Source organism: Prinia subflava, chromosome 4 (assembly GCF_021018805.1).
Source record: "Prinia subflava isolate CZ2003 ecotype Zambia chromosome 4, Cam_Psub_1.2, whole genome shotgun sequence".
NCBI classification, from domain to species: Eukaryota; Metazoa; Chordata; class Aves; order Passeriformes; family Cisticolidae; genus Prinia; species Prinia subflava.
The window spans coordinates 18,200,647-18,224,803 of NC_086250.1; the positions used below are offsets into that span (position 1 = coordinate 18,200,647).

The following is a 24,157-nucleotide window of genomic DNA, read 5'->3' on the forward strand; positions in this document are numbered from 1 at the left end:
GCATCTCAAGGCCATCTTCAAAGACAGCTGAATTAAACTGGAATTCAAATGCCACTGGATGACAGTGACACGTTTCTACAAACTTAAAAAGCCTTCTAATTTTGTCTTCATGTCTCTTTGCTACAAACACAGCTGAGAGTCATGCTAGCACTCCAAAGAATCTGAAACACAGCAGGGAGGGGGCTGGGAATCCAGGGAAGGAAAGATTGCACCCTCATGTATATGCAGAGTCTAAAATCAAAATGCAACATTGTGCATTCAGTAAAAGAACTTGTTTGGTGCAAAAATGTCAGGTGCCAACTCTGCCATCTATACGGACAAATTTGCCAAAAAGTTACTTTTGTTTCTTAATGCAATGTTCATGTCTGATTTTCTTTTTATCCTATTTTATAGGATTCAGATGACCAACAGCTTGTGATGAGTGGTCCTAATGACCAGAATTAAAGACTGAATTTGGCATTAGCTAATAAATACATTTTTATTTACACTTATTATGAAAAAAAAAGCATCTACATTACAGGGAATAAAATCTTGTTATAAATTAAAAACCAAAAGAGCACAGCTTTGTTTAAGATGCCTTCTATATAGCTCACAGAGATACCAACTTCAGAAGTGTTGGCTGAATCTGAGCAGTACCAACTGTGAGTGCTAAAAGCAAAATTGATCCTCAACTAACCTACCCAGAAGCAGACACCTCCAGGGAACAGCAGCTGATTTTCACTCACCTGCTATTTAACTGCTTTTATTCTTCTTCACAGACTTAAATATGGCCACAAGCACACAAGGCTGCTAACTTGGCAAATATCCTAAATTTTCTAGTACTCCAGGCCTGTGCTTTCATTTTGGTTCAGTTACAATTAGAACAGGCAAGTGTGAAACAGAACATGTGGTAAACCTCTATTTTTAAACTGAGGGGATTTTTTTGCTGGTATACTTTCCTGTTATAGATAGTCAGCAGCAGGAAACACAACCATGACTGTCCCCCTTGCCTCCTCTAGCTTCTCTGCCTTTCCTCGACCTTGGCTTGGTGTCTGGTGTACATCTCACCTCACTCTACAAAGGGAAGCAGTAATTGAGGCAGCTTCAGGAAGGAATGCAGGTGATATGAAAGCATTCAAATGAACCATTTTTGTAAAAGTGACTGTGAAGATGAACATCCCCTTGCCATGCAATGTCTGCATTCAGTTCTTCAGGTCTGAGAGGGGCAGCAGCTGCTCCTTCACATCCTGTGTTTTTACCAAGCACAGCAGTAACAGCTGCCACTGTCACCACACACCATTAGAGAAGAATCAAACCTGAGTTTGATTTGCTGTCACCTCCTTCCATCAAAATATTAAATATCATAATGATAACTTGAGGACATGAAAGAAACCACAAAACAGCAGGAAAAGAAAGGTTTTTCAGTGGGCAAGCCCAGGGTTGTTGGTGCAGCTATCAAGCACAAGGAAGAGAATACAACAGGTAAATACACATTCATCTCTTGAAACAAACAGTTAATTTCTTCAACTCCTTCCCCTGTCCCCCTACACAAGCCTGCTTGCTTTCACAGACTTTAGAAAATTTAGAACACAAACACACTTAAACACTCACACACATCGAGGACAGTTTTGCCCAGAGAATTTTGCAATCAATACAACTCACGTTCTTTCCTTCTCCCCAGTCAAAATATTAAGGTTCACAGAGACCAGAAGATAAAGTCCAAAGCATTTATTTTTGTAATAATAATCATTAAATATTTTTATCACAAAAAAATAGCGCTCTACAATTCATTAAATTCTTTTTTTACTGAGAGGCTATTCAGCTCTGTGTTTTTGATAGACCAGAACAAAAATTTCTTCTTGCTTTGGTGTTCAAATGAACCATACTCCCAAAATCAGCAGAGACCCTGCCCATTAAACACACTTAAAAATCTCTTTGAAATCAGTAGCATAAGGTTAAAATGAGTAATGTAGAGAGCATCAAGGTGAAATTATTAAAAAACTGCAAGACATTTTTAAAAGTTAACAAGCAGCACTTTAGCACTGAAAAATAAATAATACACTTGAATATTCTCACTAAAATTTATATTATATATAGTTGGGTTATTTTAAAGAAACATAACCCTTCAATAATTAACTTTTTTCATGCAACACTGTTTATTTCAACAAGTCATGCAATATAAACAATATTTTACTTCAGCTGGCTGTTGCAACATAGTTTGGCAGAGAAGTTTGATTTCTAATTTAAGAGAAAGGAAAGGTGAGAGAAGAAAATAATCTTAAAGCAAAATGTGCATTATGTGCATAATATCATCACCCAAGCCAATTAAACTGTTCCTGCTTGATACAGGATGAACGTACAGTGGTTTGGGTGTTTTTTTTTTTTTTTTTAAAGAGTGCACTGGAGCTTGAGAGGTGCTACACACACGTAACACCAAGTTCAGTTAAAGCTGAGCATTGGGATAAAGAACTGAGGGCAAATCAGGATATTCCTATCTTCATATTTCATTATCAAGTTATGCTAAATGTTTCTTGCACAGTCCCACCAAGTAAACTCTTGATGCAGTCAAACTAACTTCCTGCAACACGTTATCTTTTTATTCCAGCCAAACAAGCAGGACAGTCAGATGAACTTACTCATTTCAAGTATATTCATCTGTTTAAATACAGGGGTGTTTAAATCACACACTTCAGTCAAGTTTGGAATAGGAGCATAGGAAAATCAAAAAATCTAAACCGCCTCTGAGAACTTTGTACTGATTTCAAGCATACAGGAAAACTAGTTACAAAATTGTGCAGGCTAAATTAGAATACATTCTTTACTTTGCAAACATGCTTTTAAAAACATGAAATACACTGTATATGAAATTCAATCCAGGTACTTGCACATACAGACAGGTTAAAAAAAAAAACAAAAACAAAAACACAAACAAACCAAACCAGAAAACTTTTGGTCAACAAAAGTTTGTTTGCCTGACAATCATCATAGAAAGCAAGTGATATCCCAAAATGAATACCAAATGCTATATGTTTCATTAATCACATGCTTTTAAAAACCAAGCCTTTAATAACTAAAATTTGAAAATTATTAATCATATTATGCCTTCTAAAGTGGCTGGGGTGGGAAGCACCACTTAAAAAACAAACATTTCCTTTGGATTCAGAGAAAGGAAACAATTCTTATTTAAAAACAACTGTATAGCAGTTCTATAAAGTGCCTCTGAGGAAATACATCAACAGATGTTTTCCTTGTGCAAAATAGACTTTTTTTCAGCTCAAATCTTTGAAACACATACATTACCCAGAGTTTGTGTTCGTGCATTACACATTCAATATCAGTAATTCAATAAAACTTCTAATCTATACCAAAATGATTTTTCTTTATTCAAAATGTGTACCACTCTTAATTTAGCTTGAGTTAAAAACACTATCAGAAAACTCTGGGTTTCACTTTCTCATTTCTTAATTTTTCCTCTAAGTCCTTTGCCCATTGTGCGTGTTTACTTTTGACTGTAAAAGTCCATTACTGAAGGCTATATGAAATACATTCTCTCCTAGGGAACAGCAAAGCCACATTGCATACCACTGGAATAAGACACTGTTAAAACCTTTAAAAGCAGCATTTAGGATTAAACTGAAGCCTGATAGATCTGTCTCCACTTTGAAAAGCAAAATGCACACACTCTTGAAACTATTATTGGAGAGTGGAAACTTGAAATGTTCTGAAACTCAAATTAAAAAAAAGGTACCTAAAAGCTGAGAGAAGGAAGCTGAAGCAGCCCAAGCTACAGCAAGTTTCAGTTTTAGGCTCAGGTCCAGCTGCAGCCAAGCACAGACACGGCAAGAACAGAAGCTGCACAGCCAGGAGAAAGAGCCCAGGAGCCTGAGCCCAGTGCAGCAGAGGCAGGACACTCCAGCCCTTGGCCCCTCACGGGTAAGGCTCCGTCTGTAGCAGCAAGGACAGGTGCAAAGTGTGACCATCCCTCTCAGTCTTACCCTAAGCTGGTTACTAGCTTGTATCACTGAATTACTAATATTGAATTAAAGCTCTTCTGTGCCAAGATCCATTACAGGCTCCAGCTGGAGTGCTGAAAAGGGCCAGAAGAGAGTCCTGGTATTTCTTTGTAAACCACAAGGGTGCAGATCAAAGTTTTCAATGAACAAGCAAAAATAACCAACCCAGAACACCAGCAGTCCAGTCCTCCCCCTCAGATGTGCCCTCCCTCCTGGCCTACTACTAGTTTGGCAGGCCAAACTCTTCTGTGTGTAAGAGGAGTTTTCACATGTCTGAGCAGGAGAGGAGAAAAACAGATACACAGCTTATGAGAATAAGTATGAAATACATATAAACCAAGGTAACAGATTTAAGTGACTTAAATAAAATACAAGTACATTCAAGAAAACCAACAGATATCTATCCATTTTAGAGAGGAGCCACCAAGAGTTTATTTGATCTGAACTGTCTCTTGTAGGAAAGGTATTCTGAATGTACCAGTGCACAGCTGGTCTGACCAGCCAGGAAGTTCATGCTGCAAAGGAGTCCTTCTTGGATAAAATGTGTAATCAGGCTCGTAGTTCAAGAGACAGCTCAGTGATGCCATGTAGATATCCGCAAACCTAGAGAGACGTCTCAGGAAGTAAGTTGGATTCTCATCAGTTCTGAATATGCTTCCAAACTGTGCATTGAAGAAATTCCTGTTGATCTCCCTGTCCCCCAAAAAGAGAAAACAAAGACAACGGAGTGAACAGACCTGCACACATCTCTTCACCAGCTGGCATCCATGATATCTGAAGCAAGCAGATCCTGAAACCTGTTCTATGCATTATTCTCTTGCTATTGTTCTTCAAAACACCAAAATGTGCCCCAGCTGTTTTTTACCTCTTGCACTTGTATAACCCAGGTCTAGAAATCACAGTTGTGAAGAGCTTCACACATCTCCCACTAGAGATAAGTTGCTTCTGAAACTAGAAACATGACATCTCAAGTCTTCTTTTCTAGGGATTGTGAAAGAAGATTTTTGCCTTTATCTAAATACTAATGACATCCAATGTTCTAAAGAAAAGGCAAAGATTTAGCTTAATGCATACAAAAAGCTTAAACACATTTTGGAATTAAGTTCTGGGCTTTAGTCACTGCCAAGTATCATTTCCATTTCATTTATTCCCGTGTTTCTGGGGAAGGTTGCTTGGTGGTACAGCTGCTGGCCTTGAAAACTGTGCATTTCACACCCCCTTGAATTTTGGGATTTTTCCTCCATGATAATAGATTATTAAGGCTTCTAGCCCTATTACCTATCTTTGTGATAAATCCACTGCTAAATCCAATCTAGCACAGAGCTCAGTTTCTGTATTCTAAGAGGTATTACACACAATCTACAGAAATCATGTAAAAAACCTGGAAAAGTGACCTAAGTCTTGACAAAGACATACATTTTTATTTGTGTAGAAGCTTGTAATCATCACTGACAGCTGAACACAGAGGGGCCGAAGAATCAAAATGAGAGGAAATAGGATTTGATATGATGTTACCTTTTCACACAGAAAAGTTACATCTGTTCTAAAGACAGGGGACAGGGAAAAGGGTCCATATGTACAAAGTGCCAGAGGGGAGAGGAGCTGCTCAAGAGACAAGTAGAATATTGGTGTACAAACATTTTGTAATATCTGTAACTACCAGGGATGGAAAGCAACTGCAAAGAAACCTGTGGAAGACATTGCATAGAACCCTTGGCTGCCAAAGTATACTGCAAATTCTTCATCCCCTGTGTCCTAACCTCATTTCTTTTCTTTCCTTCTTCCACTCTTCTAAAATCATTTGGGAATCAGGATCACGGTGAACCTGAAATGTAAAGTATGGATAATCTGTAACTAAGGATAACTTTGTAAATAAGCATTTCTATTACTAAACACTTATCAGCTAACAGGACATGAGCAATAATTCAGAGATCCATATACAGAACTTATTCACGTGCATTTTAAACAACCAAAAGCAGGAACTGATCCAGGCTGACCAATGGAAAAAGGGGACAAGATGTTGAGAAAACTCCTATTAACTAACCAAACAAATAATTGCATTTATCTACAGTCCAACACTTCAGCGAGACTGAAAGCACTTGCAAACACCAATGTCCAGCATTTAGAAATTTGGCTGGATCCCTTTGGCTCCCCAGAGCCGATTACACATGCACAGAGCACAAACCTGCATGTGTTCCAATAATCCTGTCAAGGTTTGCAGCCAGGTCATGGTTTGAATGTACTTCTCTGTGTTCATGATTTTAATCTCCGATCGTAACTCTGGAATAATCGCACCAGTGCGCCAGCCGTGCTTCAGGGTCAAGTCCTATTTACCAAGAATTACAAAATACAGATATTAGTCTTAAAAAGAACTACTTAAAAGAAAAGAATTTGACTATTGTTTATCCCAAAGCAGCATTAATCTGTTTTTTATGTACAAACAGAGCACGAAACAGTGGGACTTAACTATGCCAATGGACAATAGAATTTAATTTCAGATTAAGCATCAAATCCTACATTTTTGGAGAGAGATGAAGAACACACAAGCACTTGTAAATAACACTCATTCATTAGATTTAAAGCAAGCAGCAGGGAATTCCTCTGTGGATGAGAGCCCTGCTGCTGCCTGCAGCACCTGGGGAACGGTGTGCAGGGTTTGTGCTGTTTACCCACACACCCAGCTGACAGAAGGCTACAACCAGGAGCCCCAGCTATTCAAGCTCCTCCTGACAGGTACAACACAAGGCAGCTGCCACCTGGGCTCTCCTCTCCATTGTGCCAGAGCAGACAAGAGCTGCGTCCTTCTCTTGCCCTCTGTCTTCTGAGGCACCCAAAGTTACTGTTCTTTTCAAAAGCAGACTGAGGGGTAAATGTTAGTATCTGTTGCTGCTGCTGCAACATGTCACCAAAGCTTGGCAGTGGAAAGGCATTCATAAGAAATCAATTACAAAAGAGCCAAGTAGTGGTCACTTACCCTAAAGTAACACTTAACAGAGCATTTGTTCATAAGGTGGCAAACAAAAAAAAACCTGGCAAGTGGGGATACAAACCAGAGCAAGATCTTGGGAAGAACATTTACAATTAGTGACAGGAAGATTGCCTCCTGCATTCAAAACAAAAGTTCATTCAGGTGTCATCCATACCAAGTCAGGCATATCCTGTACATTTGGATATCTGTGTTTACTCTCCATTACATCTGACACAATCAGTATCTGGATCAGGAATACAACCTCACACATTCCTGACCACAGTTAGTAAACAACTTAACTGCTACAAGTCAGGTGGAAAATATGGTTGGCATTTTACAGCACCAAGGCTCTTCGCCGAAAAAAAAAAAAAAGGCAATATGGCTTAACTATCAAATTTTGTTATATTTTAAAATCTCAAATGAAAGTGTGTTACACTGAATAACTGGGGAGGAAGAGAAGAAAACTAACAGAAAGCCTCAACTTTTCTCCAGTTTTGGGAAAGCAAACTACTTACTGCCAGGTCACTGTATATGTGGTCACCAAAGTAGAGAACCTTAGAGCCCCTCCAGCCAGTAAGCTTCAGAAATTCATACAAGTTACCCTGCGGAAATAATGACATGGACATTGTAGCAGCATGGGATTTGCACCTTCAGTGATAGCAGCACTTCAAGAGACAAGCACATACAGTATCAACAATGAATTTGTACAACTTCAAACATTAAAATAGCTCCCTCAGAGAATGCATCTGCATTTGGAAGCTTTTATATCCAAAGAAGCTTGGGATTCTGAGAAAAAAGTATGAAATTTCAACAGAAACAGTCTGTTGAAAGCATACCTGTTTGTAAATCTGGCCTTTCTGCAGCTTGTGAATCTTGTCCCAGAGCAAGACTCCCCTTTCATTCACCTTCCGAAATGGTCTAGAATAGATGTGCAATTGTTATGTTGCTGCAGAAATCCTGTCACTTCTTAGGAAATTAAAGTCTTGACATTAAAAATATTCATCTCTCAAAAGGAAAAAAAATACCTCTAGCATCTGAATATTGTAAGAGAAAAAGCAAAACTTCCACTTTAAGCAGTGAAAAGCAATGTAACTCTCCAGTATACCTACAACAGTTATAAACACAGTTTGAGAACAACTGCTGAGAAGTAAGGCAGGGACCCCAGGCAGGGGGGAAGAAACAGCATGAACTGTCTGCCACTAAGGAGGAGAGAACACAGAAAAACAGACGTGTAAGAATCTTGCCCAGTCCCTCAGTTTGCACACCTGGACAACTAAAGATGAGAGAGCACAGGACTGGGGCCAAGACATATAGCAAAGTTCTTTTTAAAATTAAATGCAAAAAGTAAAGGGAAAATAATCCCACCTCCCTCTATCTCACTTTCAAATCAAAAGCACACATAAAGGAACAGGTCTTTTTCAAGGGTAAAAGTAGGGCACACACACTAGAAATGTGTTTACATAATCACAACTAGTCCAAATATTCCAGTCTGTCAGCGAGACAGATGCCTTTTAAATATCATAGGTGATGAAAAAAAAAAATCCCAGATGCAATGGAATCTGGAACATTTCCAGATAAGGGTCTGATTTGAAAGGCATCAAGATTCCTCAGGTTTATTAAGAAAGAAGCACACTTCACCAACATGCAAATAAGATGTTAAAAATGGCTTCTGTGGCCCTAAGCTGCTGCAGTAGACAGCTCCTAAGACTTTCTTAGGCAAGAAAGGGTAAATATTCAGACTTCAGCATTGGGTGTTGCTGCATTTAGTAATGACCTTAGCCAGGATTTCATTAAATATGATTTCATTTTACATTGCAGCCAAATGAAAATATTTCCTAACACACTCTAGCCTTATATGGAAGAGCTGCTTGAATCATTCTTTACTGACCAAACACCCACCTTCGTTTATCATTGAAAAAGTTTGGTTTCTCAGCCTGGACAATGACCACATCAAAGAGATCCCTCCAGTCCTTGCCAACAATGAACTTCATGCCTTTGTCCCTAAAAAGGACAGAGGGATATTAACAATGAAGTGCAGGAAAGTGCAGTTGTGTGTGCAATAAAATGAATTATACTGGAGAACCTCATCTTCCCCATCCCTTAAGAATGCATAGTTCCACAGAAAACAACTGCTCACTTACACAAAGCTGCTGGGACTGTTTGTGATGAGAAACATCTTCTTGCCATGATCAGCCAGCTTTGCTAACACTGCACGAGTTTGTTCAGCATAGCAGATGTATTTCTCTGTGAGGGTTGGGGAAAACAAAGCCTTATTTGAGAAAACTCCTATGAAAAACTTTGTATGCATTCAACCAAGAGTTCAGAACACAAGGTTATATTTAAATGCACCTTTGACAAGTGGGAATAACTCTTTCAAATTTTAAAAATTTAGAATTTGTAATCTTTAAATACAAAAGACAGAAAAATCATATACTATCAGTACAAAAAGCCTTGATAGATTATACCATTGGTACTTACCAATATCTGCTTCAATTGCTCTGTACATTATTCCTTTGATATGAACATCTCTGATTGAATCCTGTAAGGAAAGCAATGAGCAGTAAAGAACTTCATCTTCTCAGGTTCAAATTCACCAAATAGCAATACTAATTTGTTCTTAAAACCACTCCTTTTTAACACTTGCAATTTTACAGAAATGCCACTTAATGTTCCATATAATTATATATAATTGTATATATATGATGTCACAACTAGACAAAGACTAAGCTTGTTTTCTGAGAAATTAACTTGATCTTTTTGGGAAGTACAAAACTACACAGCAGAGGGGCTGTTTTACATAACTGTGAAAGGTTGCTCAGGAGGGTGAAGTGGGGTGAAAGCCCTCTGCAGAAGCAGAGTCATCACAGGTTTCCAGTGACCTTTGGAGCAGAACACATTCCTTTCCCCTTACAAAAAAAAAAAAAAGTTGTACATCTGACAGATTTTAGATTACAATCACTCACAAATGCCCTGATTATTTACACAAGAAATTTATGGGCACATGAAAGAAGCTAAATGTTTGAACAAAGTACTTACAAGGCTCTCTGCAGGCATTTAACAGCTCTCCTGAGCCAGCTCTGCACCAGACAGCTGCATTTAGAACAGTGGTAGTGCCATTTTGGTACTAACACAGGGTATGTCCTCAAAATATACCACTATAGGGTTTCCAAAAGGCTTGTAATGATGAATAGTACAGAAACTTCTCTACACACTTCAGAGAAACCACAAGAACTGGCCTTCTCTGTGTTACATAACCGTGACATAAAACTGTCTCCCTGCAGGACACATCCTGAAGAATCAAGAGGGTCAAATTACTCTAGACTAGTACTAGAGCTTTTCTGGAGGAGGAAGGAGAGGTAAACAGGGAAAATAGTTCAAAAATATGAGATAGCAAATGATGGCACACTAGCCAGAATGAAAGCTCTAAACAGGAATTCCCTATAGCCTCTTACATTCCCCTATAGCCTGGTAAATCCCTGATGGTGAGAAAAAAGATATGTTCAACAACCATCAAAAGAACTTTTATCACCTTACAAGATCATCTTCACTTTCCCCCATTCACCCCTCAAACCTACAAAAAGAGCAACAGCCCTAGAATGTCAGCTTTCAAACAAATTTCAGTTGATTCTTTTTCAAGCTCTACCTTAATTTTACTTACATTTTTACTTACATTTTTACAATTGTATACCCATAATTACTCCACACAAAACCTAAGGTGAGGTATTTCACTGAGGCTGACACAACAGGTGAAAGCTTCCTGAAGTGCTCACAGAGAAGACACAAATATACAAGTTTTTCTAAATCTTCAAAGCTTGACATCTACCTTGACATCTTTGTACAGATGAACAGGTTCATAGTCTATGTTGTTTTTCAGAAAATATTCATTCACACAAGACAGGAGTGTCATTTCTGGCAAGGAAAATATATCCATGAATTGCTTCATTGTATTTCCTTGTGAGCTCTACAGTGATGGGAAGAAGAGGAAAGAAATAACAAAGTCAGACATTTCTCCAATTAGAACACTTTTATTTGTTCAATATAAACACTTCAGCTTAGTTGCAGACATTCAGCTTTTGCCATCCCTGTTCACATTGCTACAGACTGTTTTTCAACTAAGACCTTCAATAAAGTCATCTCCAACGAAAGTGTTGTGATTAATTCTTCAAATAAATCCAGATAAATACTCTTAAGAGTGGTATTTTAATTCATAAAAACAAGACAGTGCTCAGCTAAAAGTCAAGAGAAGGCCTTCAGTAGGAGTCTGCACTTCTGCAAACAAGAGGCACTGATGGATAAGGGATGGAGGTTTTCTTAGTTTGGTGTTTTTTTAGTAAGTGGAATACTAATCAGGATTGTAAAAAAATTTAGCTCCTTGAAATGAGATAATAAAAAGATGTAAGGATCTACAATAACTAGCACAGTAACAGAGGAAGATATTTCTAGTCTGCGAAAGCTGTAACAATAGCTATGTTTCACAGAAGTAGAGAATCTCATTATATAACAGCAAATACAGCCCAAATACCTCTCAGTGAGAAGGGAGGTAAAGCAAGAAGCTCAGGATCAGAGCAACACAGAGCAGAGGTTGCAAGGAGCCACTGGAGGTCATCTTGTCCAAGCCCCCTGCTCAAGGAGGGCCACCCTGAGCAGCTGCCCAGGACCTTGTCCAGCTGGCTGCTGAGTACCCAGCACAGAGACTGCACACCCCCTGTGCCAGGGCTAGCCCAGCCTCACAGAAAAGGAGGCACTTCCTGATGTTCAGAGGAAACCTCCTGTGTTTCAAGTTTGTGTCCTTTGCCTCTTGTCCTGCCACTGTCCTTTACAAGATCAAAGAAAGTATAGACCTAAACAGACCAAGGCATCCCACGGGGAATGCCAGAGTGATAGTCACAACTGCTGCAGAGACTAGATTCAGGAATTCCAAATCCAGCTCCTTAAAATAAGAACAAGTGCAAGAACAATAAAATGTTCCACATCACAAAGAAGGCCTTTTCATGTCAACATGAAAGTAACAGCTGTACATAAAAGGGGTGAAATAAACTTGGCTTTTTAGTAAAAAGTCGGCATCATCCTTCATTTGGGAAAGAGGAAGCAACCCACCAGAGGGAAAAATCAACTTTTTTGGCAAAGTTTAGGATTTTACATAGAAGTTTCATCTTTTATCATTCATCTTTTGCCAAATCCTCTTACTTTCACTCTGCCAGTTTGCATGCAGGAGTTGCCTCCATACATTTACTTGCTGCTACACCGGCTAAGCCATCAAATCACCAGGAAAAAGTACAGTACATGAACCAGATATGGTTCATTTCCCAGCCTTTATCAGATTCTGTGTTCAACAGCAAGAAAGTCTCTTGACTTTCTGTGTTCCACCACTCTGCCTGTATGGCTTCGTAAGGGAATAGTCAGAGAATAAACCACAGCAAGCAAGAAAAGTAATTTGTCACTTCAGAGGGCAAACTTCACATATAGCACTAAACTTAAATCAATCATATATTGAGAAAATATAACTGCTAGTTATAATGAGAACAAAATTTAAACACCATTACCCTCATGCCAAAAAATCATCACCCAATTTTAAAGAGCAATTTATGGTTTTACCTTTCCATAAAAGTCACTCATTTGTTCTAAAGGGACATGGGAACCATCATACATTGCAATGACTTCTTCATCTGGGACAACACTGAGGCCTCTGGAAAAGAAACATTAGCTTTAGTTCAAAAGTCAGATTAAAATTTTCAAGTAATCACCAAACCCTGACAGATTAACACTTAGATCTGGACCTTATTAAAAGCCTAATAATGTCACGGGAATATTTTTGTTTGTAAGTTAAAACAGCATCTTTCCTTACCAAACAAATAACATTTTAACAGGCTCATGCACACAGAACACATTCCAATTTTAAGTCCCTTTCTACTTTCTTATGGGAAAAGAGCTTATTAGTCTCCATTAAAACTATGCCTCAAGGGGTTTTTTAAGAAGTGGTTAGAACTTCCAGTTTCTTAATACAAAGTAATTCCTCATGCTGCCTTTTCTTTTCTACATCACTGATGATATGATATCTGTTTAAATCAGATTATTCTACAGCCTGACCTTGAAGATTTAAAGGAGTGAAAAATATACACAAACTTTATCTAAACAAGAATTTCTTTTAAACTGTATGAACAGTTCAGTTTCCCAAAACTGAAAATTACTTGAAGGATACTTGATAATTAAAACATTCAAATAGAATAACAAATGGGGAAAAAGGAGATAACATCTCCCCAGAGTTTATCAGCTATTAAGAGAGTACAGGCTTTAGTTTGGTTTTGGAAGTTTATAGCATCAAGCATCTTGCACTAAAGCATTTAAAAGACTGCAGGCATGCAAACATCCTCACCAGAGGCCACAGAAGTTGAGATTTTACTCAGGATTAAAGAAACACTAATGCAAACCAGATCAGCTGGTCTCCTTTTTCCAAACCTACTTATGGTGTTCTGCAGCCTTGTAAAACAGACCATTACTTCAGTGCATCCCTTTCTTGGTCTGACCAAGAAGTGTTGCAATGCGTTAAATTAAAAATAAATTAATTCACAAGCCTGGTGCTTTCAGTGCTTAGAGTCCACACCAGCTTTGCAGTGGAAAAGCAAATACATGAACTTCCTCAGAGCTTCTGTGGTGGCAGAATCCCACATTAACCAGCTCCTTCACTACACTTCTGTCCCCACACCAACTGGGACACTACTCCGAGCTGCTGCTGGCAGAACTCCAGCATTCAAGTCAGTCTTGTGCACCACCAGGACAGATAACACTTGGGTTTTGTAATATACAGAGCTCAGCATCACACCCTCCACGGCAGCAAGCACAAAGAAATGCAACCAAAATGTAAACCAGACACCAGGTAACACATCAGAATTGAGGAGGTACCTTCTGTTCTGCAGACAGCTATGCCAAGTGCTATTTGAATACTGCCAGAGAAAACACTTGTGCATTAGGAGCTACTTAAGCACAAATCAACACAGGACAATGGGACATGTGAAAACCACAGTGGGGAGATGACTGCCTAGGCAGAGCTGTAGATTACTTCTACAAGACTCACAGTCTTGACACAGGTCACAGTGCAGCTGTATAACCACACATCATCCTGACATCAGCGCTCACAGCCTTCATCCTCTTCTTTCCTCCCCTCATCGCTGTATGGTGTTTGGGGAAACAGTATGAAGCTGTGGTGCAAACCATCATTTCCAGCTCACATCACCTTTGGGACCCAAATTTGGGTGTTTTGTCCACAAGGTAGTTAGGGTGAAAACAACTAAGACTGCAACAGAATAAATCTGGGTAAAAAGTTTTTGGTTTATGTTTTGACTTTAAGAAAGGTGGCCTGGCTTCTCATTTAATTTAAAATCTGGTACCGAGTGTGGTGCAAGTTTGATTTGGTTGATGTGTCCAAACTTAAAAGCTCTGTGCAAACACAGCAGGACCTCTCAAGTGTGTACACAATCACACCAAAGTCATGCTATCAGGCACTTTGTGACAATTATTTACATAGAAAGCAGGAGCAGAGAAGTCCTCAGGGTATTTTTAGATGTCTTTCAGCACAATTTAACAGCCGGAAACAAAGTGAGTCAGCACTATGTGACCAAGCAGCTTGCCAATTCTCCCTGGGCTGAACTGGGCAATCAGCTGTGCTGCACCAGGCAGTAGATGTGCACATGTCTGTGTGTACACACACAGGTGCAAAGAAACCCCTTCCAGCAAGGCTGCAATGCTCACTCGTGTCTGTGCTCACCAGGGCACAGCTCCTGGTAAGAATCCACACTGTACACTAAGAAATGCAGGTAAAAGACACAAAAAATAAAAGCATTCATTGTTATTATAAAGGAAAAGTAACTTTACCCACCTGTACACTGTTCCCAGCTGAATATAATGAAACGCATCAATCTTCATCAATAATGCCTTGCAAGTCAAAAAGAAAAAAATAAGAAAATAACAGCTTTTATCACCTCCACTATTTGACATGAAATTACAGAAGTCAAAGCAATTTTATCTACAACCTTTCTGCCTCAAGAAAACCTGAGCACTCTCCCTGCAACTTCATTCACAGATTCCAAAATACTTTCATCAATTCCTTTTACCTAGTTTTATCCTAAGTTGTCTTTCCCCACCCACCATGAGGACAAAATCCCCAAAACATGTTCTACTTAAGAGCCATTTAAAAAATATTATTATTCTTATTGATTGCGATGATGGTGATGATGATGATAATAATAAATAGGTTGCTCAATTTTCAAATAGCTCTCTCAATTTTCTTTGGCTAGGTTCTCAGTACTACATAGCTCATCACAAAGTTATTTATACATACCCGGTGCACATCATAATGAAGCCCTCTGATGGCAAAATTGGGATCATAATCATATTTTCTTATTTCGGCAGGATACTAAGAAAAGAGAACAATGATTTGATTTTAAAACCATAATCAAAACAATAAAAAATTGTTTCTACAGAATTTTAAAAGTCCAAGTTTTCTATGTTTCTCATCTGCTCTAATAGTTTAGGAGAATTTTTCATAGCCTGGTGAGATTTGCAGGAACATATGTCTGCAAGACAAGTCAAACATTTTTCCAAAATCCAAGCTCATAGTTTTAAATCTAAGGCCATCCTGATACCTGAACTTGGACATCCGTAGGTAATCTGTAGTGATTACCTTTGAATATTAGTCTCTTGTTCAAAAAAGGTATTATATTCATAATATATTCTTCATACATAAAAAAAAATCATTTAGAGAGGCATATGAACTGAATGTCTATCGTACCCTTCCCTCAGGTTCCTTATATATAGTGTAGGTAGCTCACATCATTATATAGTGTGAGCTGCAGTCTAACATTTTTCCCTACAAGCCCATTTTCATCCAACTGTAATTTTGTCCTGCTTTAAACACAGGTTGCCATGAAAAGAAATGTTGGTGCATGTCTTGGGCTAAGGGTTTTGTTCACTTGTTTTTAAAGGGTGAAATGCTTCACTAGTTTCAACGAGTTAAGAAAACTGTAATTTCTTTGATTAAGCCATTGAAAAGCAATCCTTCATTTTCCTCCCACAGCTTACAGCAGAACCTGACATTGTCACCTTCTCTACAATAGTCTCCACACATAAATGGCTAATTTACAAGCCTTCAGGGGGAAAAGCACATTATGAAGCTTCAGCAGAGCCTCTAGCTACTTTGTAAGAAATAAGCTGTCATTTCCCCCCAAAGTTCTTATCTTGCTGAAGAGGACTTGCTCTGCAACTGCTGCAGATTGCATTTGTACCGAGTACAGGCATATACACTTACAGAAAACAGTCCTATCAAGCCTACCACCACTTCCAGAAAACACGGGGCAGGCTACTGATGTGAATGAAGAGCAGCACCAAAAGCTGCAGACAGGCTGGAAGAGGGGTAGGGTTGGTCAGGGAACAGGAAGCAAAGACACAATGGACATCATCAGGGAATGATACAGAAGGTGATTAACTGAAAACTACCATGCACTGCACCTGCCACAGAGTAACCACATCAAGCATGTACAACTTAGTTCTGACTTTATCAAATTTCCGTGTACTTGACTTGCTACTTTAATTTATTCGGCTATAAAGTTGTCTTTTCAGATACATGTCAGTATAGAATACATGTCAGTACAGAATACAAATACAGAAAAAAGATTGAGCTTACCCTGGCACACAAATCAAAGCAACCTTGCAAACCAAACAAAGAAATGATAAAAATAGTTTGCTTACCCCACTTTTGGTAGGGACAAATATAACTGGACTGAAACAGCAGTCCTGATAAAAAGGCACAAGGCCTGTGCATCAGGAAAGAAGTAAACCCAGGAGCAAGAGCTTACATAGAGCACCTGCTGCCACCTCCATGATTAGCATTAAATTGATGTTTATTCTCTTGGACAATTCCTTGCTTCCTACACTGCATTTTACAATTTTTGATGGATTGCCTCCCACCGTCATGAGCAAAATTGGCTGTCTCTTGGGTTGACTGTGACAGTCATAATGGACACTTTCTAGAGGGTTTTTCTATTGGTACAGGCAAAAAAAATATTAACAGTATAAGCAGCCACAGACACAGTACCAATAAAAACTGTTGTCCCTCAGTAAATTTGAAAAGAGACAACGTGTTTCCATAAGCTGTCTCAAAAAAGTAATTACAGCTTTGTTTAGTAGAACTTGAGCGATTTTAACCAAGACAAACTGGAAAGCTGTTGCTACCCAAATGCATTCAAATAATAAAGGCAGAACACCATTAGAATTTTTGTCTAAAAGAATTAATCGTGACTCCTACAGTAACATGGGTTTTCTCAAGAACCGTGGAGCTTTAATGAAGTATATTTACACATCCCACAGAAATTACTATCAAGATGTGCCAAAATTGCAGGGGGATAAAGCTGTGTATGCTTGTGTCACCCGTGAAGTTTTGTTTGTTCTTCCAAGGATATTTATAGCTGTTTATATATAGCTCCTAACCTTTAGATTCAAATACGAAAGTGGAATTACACCACGCATTCAGATTTAGGTTGTATAAAAATACACAAGCAGTTTTATTAAGTTACTCCATGGACTTTCTGTCTTTTACTTTCCTGCAAGTCCAACAGTTTAATTCATTTTGCTTCTTTTAGTCCACAGATTTTTTCAGTCTATCTCCCAGCAATACATTCAGTTTTCCTGGTCACCCATCTCCCCCTCCACTTCCTAACACACAGGAGCTTTTCCCATCCCCAAACTAGACAAGCAGCAGCCCCAAACTGGATGCCAAGTGGTCACTGAGGCTTGGAGAGGCAGCAGGGCAGTGCTCTAAGCTGAACACTCCCTTGTGTCCAGGCTCTGATCACGGCACACGCTGCCCCTCCAGCAAGGCAGCCAAAATGCCAGGTACACACAGAGCACCTCACAAGCACCCAGCGCAAGCTAAGCCCTGCTAATTTCCATAGGGAAATTACTCACTGCACTCACAGCAAGGCATGAAACACAGTAATGGGAACTTTTAAACTTCTTATTTATTAATGTGACTCCAACAAATAACAATTAGGAACAAACAGCAAACCACACACCCATATTAAAAGATAAGGCAAATATAACTGTATTCCTTAACAGACTGTTCTCTGCTCAAAACTGCAGCTCAGAATAAAACAGGGCTTCTGTTGTGCATATGTAGCTGATGAACAAAATGTGCTCTAAGGGAGCCAAGCTAGGACTGAGGCATGAAAAGATGATTTATGCCTCTCAGTCAAAAATTATTTATTATACCCTTTATTCATCAATGTATTGTTATTCCATTGATTTTACTCACCCGATGCTCATTAATAAGAAGATCTCGAGCAGCATTGAATATGAGCGTGTGCAGATGTTTAGAATAGAAGACCAAGGTGTAGTCATAATCAAACCCATAAATTTCAATGTCTGACAGGCTCATTTCATTGTTTGAAAAAATAGCATCTGGATTCAGCATGTTACTCATAATTGAAGGAACCAACTCTGTAAACAGGGAAGAGGAAAAAAAGTTACACCAGCCTTGCAGTTTTATTTAAATAAAGACATAGAAATAGATTAGCAATTGCTAAATACAGATAAATGATGATGGAAACTATCAAAGTAATTCACACTAGCCAGCTAATCCTTAACAATAGGATGCTGTTGAACATGCTGTCCCTAATTGTCTTGGTGATCTGTAGTTTTTATTCAAAGTACACTTTATTCTGCAGTCCAAGTTTGAAGAGAAGATGCATTTTGGCATCCTGCTTATCAGAGAACACCAGACAGAATTTTTTGCTAACTCCACTAACACATTTATCATTGCTTTTGAAAATTAATTTGGAGTTGAATAATATTATTATATTATTATTACCACTAGTCTAGGAGCCTTGTCTTCTCCTCCCATTACTTGGTCCAGCTCCTGCCCTTGAAGCAGAACTGACATTGTTTTAATTTACTATTGCTTTAATTTTTGCTTCACCATTTCAAGGTTATCACATTAATCAGTTTCAACTCACACTAATAAACTATATGTGACTGTGAACATAACTATTACATACACATTGTTATGCTTATTAACTTCCTAGAGAATCAGAAAACCAAAAATATTCTGCTTATTTTCTACACACACACACACACAGAGTGTGTAAACCACTTCCATTTTTAAGGGTATTTTCCTGTTGATACTTGATGGAAAAGTATACTGACTGAGAAATTAAAACCATGATATAATAAGTAACTTCAGGACCAACACCAATGTCACTACTGAAACATTAAGAGTGTTTATATTTCTTGTTTACAAAACTTGAAAGAGCAACATTAGGAGGTTAAATGCTACTCTCCTGGCAGCATAAAATATGAGCATGTTTTCCTTCCTTCATTTCTCATACACTGTCTCTATAATCCAGACTTCCCTACCAATGGAAAAAACCAGGGAACATTCATCTTAAATCTGTGCTTGGAAAGGTGAGTTTAAAGGGAATATGCTTTGTCCAGTTACTTTCTATACAGGTCTAAAAGGAGTTGATCAAGCTGCTCTCAAAACCTTCAGCCCTGAGAACGTGTGGGGACTTCAGATGCAGACACCTAAGTCTTCTCATTTTTAAGAGAGGAAAAAAATCAAATTCATTCAGTTTAATTCCAAAGTTCAAATAAAGCCCAGCAATCAAATCAAATGCAATTTGACATGCGCCGATTAAGGCAAATATTCCTACTCAATAGAAAGGGGCATGGAGCATTCAATTAACTTGAAGTAATAAGCACAGCTTTTAATCAAATTCTAAAATCATGTTACAACATCCATTTCTGTATTAGAAAGTATTCGTTCAAATGTCAATTGTGCAGCTTGGTGAGTCAACACTTGTTTTAAAAATAAAGATATTTATGTGACTATATATAGATAAAAAGATACTTGGGCTGAAAACTAGCTTGACTGGTGGCTGTCTGAAAACAGCCAGTATAAACAGTTGGCACCTATTGGACATTCTGGTCAGCAGACAGCATCACAAGTGGTATAAACCTTGGGTCAAAAGACAGGAGAGCCTTGTAGCCTTGGCATCTCAACACCACGACTAACTGAAATATCATATACTTGAAGCTGTGGTTGACTTAGGCTGTAATGTAATAGCCTGAAATATTCTAGAAGCAGTTGCCTCAGCTTTCGCCGACTCACACCCACTGACCAACTTACTTTCTCACAACATTACCCTATGTCAGCTCTTAAGCATTATTTGGGTGTGGTTTAGAACAAGAGACAGTTAATTCCAAGAACAGGAAAAGAAAAAATAGATTCAAAATAAAAGACACTTTCCTTCTTCCTATCCCTCATCTCACCCTCCAAAGCCCACAGACCTCTCTTGAGATCGCTAACACGGCTTTTAATTTCACTTCAGAAATGCTCACGCTATTTTACATTCACAAATGCCTCGTTACCACCCAGCACTGTGAAGTCCCAGTTCACATTCAAGACTCCTAAGTGCAGGAAAACACAGTAACTTCTTTTTTAAGGGCAAAACATGCAATCTAAAGCATTATCCATTGCCACTACAGGACATGGTCTTCCATTTGGTACTGTAGAACACGCTCTGCCTCTTTATCTTTCAGCTCTCAGAAAAGCCCACATTTTCAAGCAAGTATTATCTTGGCAATCCTCTTCCCATCGGAGCAAGGGCAGAAGCACCCAAACGCTTCTCCCCTAGCTTTTTGCTGGCTGAGCTGAAGAACCAGGCTTGCCAGGGTCCTGTATGGTACCGTGAGCATTTTATGCCTCACACAATGTTATAATGGAACCATAAGTGAAACGAAAAAAGCCGTCCAAAACTTCACAGCATTTTAACTTTTTGGAAGATCAGCCTATTTCAGAGTAGTTGTGTTGTGTACATATATAACAGCCATCAATGAGGTGACCGACCTCTCGATTTTCTTCCTACACTTGCTTTTCTACACGCAACACGCCCCCAGCACCTGCCGCCCCGCCGGGCCCGAGGTGCGCTGTGCCAAAGGCGCTGCCGACACCGCGGCCCGGACGGCGATGGCGTGAGGGGCTCCGCCCGCCCCCGAGGGCAGGATGAAGGAAGGGGCAGCCGCCCCACAGCCCCTGCCCGCCGCCCGGCCCCCCCGGCGCTGGGCTGGCCACGGGAGCGCAGAGCACACGGACGGCGGAGCCGCTGCGGGACGGACCCGCGCCCTGTCCGCCGGAGCCTTCCCGCTCCCCCACAGGCTCCGTCCTCGCTCCGCTCCCACGGATCCGTTCCCTCCGGCCCGCTGACGGGGAGCCGCTCACCCTTGGTGACCCTCTTGGCCTCCTTGTAGCGCGACCACAGGTAGCTCTTCATGTCGGGCGACGGCTGCTGCTGCTGCTGCGGGGCCACGGTGCAGAGCGGAGCGGCGCCCGCGGCGGGCAGGACGCGGCCCCGCCGCCCGCCCGCGCCCGCCCTGCCCGCCGCCAGCAGCGCCCGCGCCGCCGCCGCTGCCATGCTCCGCGCTCCGCCGAGCCGGCCGCCCGCCGCCGCCGGCTGAAGTCACTTCCTCGGGCCCCGCCCCGGGCCGGGGGCGGGCCCGGCCCCGCAGGTAGCGGCGGGAGGTAGGGCTGCGCCGCCCCGACCGCCCCTCGCCTCGGCCCCCTGCCCCGGGCGGGCCGGGCGCAGCCCAGAGGAGGGGCCCGAGCAGCGGGCCGCAGCCGGTGCCGCCCCGGGCTCACCCCGTGCGGCCCGGCCCCGCGGCTCCCGTCTGTCGTCCCGAGGAGGGGAAACGGCGTCCCCCATCCGCCGGCACGGCCGGCACCGTGTATCAGCGCTGCTGAGCAAGGTCAAGGGGAGCTGCCTGCGGAATACACCCCGGCCTCATGGCTCTGCTGCTCCTCATGTCTCAGCTGTGCTGGCAGCTGCCTGGGATTCTTTCTCCATAAACACCGCATCAAACAGCAAATAGTTACTTCTTCCGAAGTACACCTGCTTACATCTGTAACAAAATAAGCTCAAAACACAAGCTGAATGTAAAATACACATACGTTCTACTGCTGTTTGAGACCCTCATATCCTTGTGAAGCTCTAGCCACTGATAGCTGTAGACCCTGGCAGTCTAAGAATTTGAGCCACATCTATTACACTTGGAGAAAAAAAAATTAGATGATGCATGGATGAAGAAGAACCAGACCAGACCACTGCCAGAGTGAACTGGTTACAACTCCACATGCAGAATTCCTGACGTGCTCTGAAACTTTTTACAACAAAAGGAACATATTCTTTTTCCAGTAGAGTTAACATTGAATACAACTTGTTCTCATTTCAAGATCTACATAACCCATTGTCACTTATGTCTGGAAGTTACTCAGCCGTTCATCCCCACCCATCTAAAAAAAAAAAAAAAAAAAAAAAAAAAGCAATCTTATACAAAACTGAAGAATTTCAGACAAATACTACTCTGAGCATGCTCCTTTTTTTTAAGCAAAGAATAGCACTCACCTTATTTTTTACAGGCAAAACCACAACAAACTGAAATAAAAATAATTGACTTTGTATTTCAAAGTGTCTGTCAATAGCTATGTGTTCTGTACTTCCAATCAAGGCTGAGTTCTTGACTGACAATACAATTGTTACAATTGAGATTGCCAAAAGTTTGACATGCTAAGTACTTCCCAAGGTTGGTTATTGGTGGAGACCAAACACAGCTTTCATCAAAGTTACTACATTATCCTTTAAGATAATTGCATTGTGATTTCAGTATGTAATTCTGGTATGCATCACTACAAATCCATCACAATAAATTCTGGGAACAAGGAGAGAACAAAATCATCAATATTTAGAAAACAGAGAAGGTGAGAGGAAAAACAACATCCTAGAGAATTACTTATCTGGTACTCTGGTACTTGCCTTCTCTGATGTTCATAATTTGATAATATTTTTGCAGAACCCTGCAACAGACAAAATGAAAACTCCCATTTAACTTTCAGCATCAGATTTTCCATGTACAACTACAAAAAAAAAAAAAATTAAGTCTCTATGAAATCACAAGACTTGGCAAAAGTAATTTTGAATTTATGGCATAGTTCTATTATAGGCTTCCTTGTCATCCCAATTCTTCATCACCTTCAACAAAAATGTATAATACTGGACATCTTTTTTAATCCAACCTATGGGTTAATTAGTCCCACATGCAATTCTGTTGAAATTAATAGAAAAAAGTCTCATTGTTCTTCTTCTGAACACAGCCTAGCCTTCTCTCCAAGTCCCAAGACTATAAATATTGTGAACAATAACCACTTTGGTAGGTGAGGCATTCTCAAGGAAGAATTACAAGAACTCCTCTGAATAATACAAGAAGGAGCAGTAAGGTAGAAGATATTTCCAGCAGTCATTGTGTTGACACAGGCGTTGTTTGTTCTGCCATAAGCAGTAAGAGAATATTGCAGAAACAGGAATTTATGTTCCCTCACTGTGTCACCAGCATTAAGGTTTGAAAAGTCTAATAAAATTCTGGAAAAAGACAGTACAGTGCTCGTAGCACTATTGCTCATCGCTTAAACCCTCAAGGCTTTAAATTTTCACAGTAACTTCTGCTTTATACTATCAGACTAGAATGTTAATACTTCTGTTTCTTCTGTAAGCATGTGCAAGACAGAGCCTTGGACGTGCAAAATATTATTGCTGATAGAAATCCCATCTTTGCTGCAGACAGTTTGGTCCCCAGATAACCAGGACTAACCAATAAAAAACCATTTTCCCTGCGTATCAGACAACATGCTTTTCTAATGCTTGATGTATGCAATATAAATAAAAGTCATTTTCTTTGTGTAATTTTGTTAGCTAAGGCATCTTCCATGGGATGTTTGGCCAGCAAGTTATTCTCACAGATCAAACTAATCTCTAAGTGTTAGCAGGGAGACTAGAGACAGAACTAAAACATGAGGTAATGATGTTTAAAAATAAGTTGTTAACTTAGCTTCAGACAAATTTGTTCTTTCCTGTGTCTGCTGGTCTCCAAATAATGACTCAAATACTGGAAAATATGTGATAATGTAAACTGGTATGAAGGACCACACGTGGAAATTAATTTATCTTTATTTGGGGTCCACATTCCTTCTTCCAATACTTAAATCATCTTTTATTTAAGCAGAAGAGAACATGCAGAAGTAAAGGATGTCAGCTTCAAGAATTTTTTCTTGAATGGCACTTACCATGAAATATGATCCTGCAGGCTAGTGTTTCTTTATATA

The 24,157-nt window shown here is 39.9% G+C and overlaps 2 protein-coding genes across 2 annotated transcripts in view; one reads left to right on the forward strand and one right to left on the reverse strand.

The window, feature by feature from the left end:
- The window catches only part of STAB2 (stabilin 2), a 77,714-nt gene extending 74,810 nt beyond the window's left edge, over positions 1-2,904 (forward strand). Inside the window, 1 exon segment of the mRNA XM_063394861.1 lies at positions 394-2,904. Within this exon segment, the coding sequence (XP_063250931.1) occupies positions 394-444 (51 nt within the window). The 3' untranslated portion in view covers positions 445-2,904.
- Positions 1,693-22,282, reverse strand: NT5DC3 (5'-nucleotidase domain containing 3). The gene is made up of 14 exons (XM_063395709.1): positions 21,227-22,282; positions 18,263-18,447; positions 15,296-15,370; positions 14,834-14,889; positions 12,556-12,646; positions 10,784-10,921; positions 9,439-9,499; positions 9,102-9,204; positions 8,860-8,961; positions 7,797-7,878; positions 7,476-7,562; positions 6,178-6,318; positions 5,753-5,817; positions 1,693-4,685 (listed from the first exon to the last, which is right to left on the reverse strand). The coding sequence occupies exons 1-14, from the start codon at positions 21,417-21,419 to the stop codon at positions 4,424-4,426; spliced, it is 1,641 nt and encodes a 546-aa protein (XP_063251779.1). The 5' UTR covers positions 21,420-22,282; the 3' UTR covers positions 1,693-4,423.
- Between the last annotated feature and the right edge of the window lie 1,875 nt (positions 22,283-24,157).

What these genes read in the sequence shown, in the direction of transcription:
- NT5DC3 (XM_063395709.1), bottom strand. Translation starts at nt 21,419, where the DNA reads ATGGCAGCGGCGGCGGCGCGGGCGCTGCTGGCGGCGGGCAGGGCGGGC. An exon ending in ATCTGTACAAAGATGTCAAG is followed by an intron (nt 9,500 to 10,783) that starts GTAGATGTCAAG and finishes CTTTCCTTACAG; the next exon opens with GATTCAATCAGAGATGTTCA. An exon ending in TTTTTCAATGATAAACGAAG is followed by an intron (nt 7,879 to 8,859) that starts GTGGGTGTTTGG and finishes CATCTATTCTAG; the next exon opens with ACCATTTCGGAAGGTGAATG.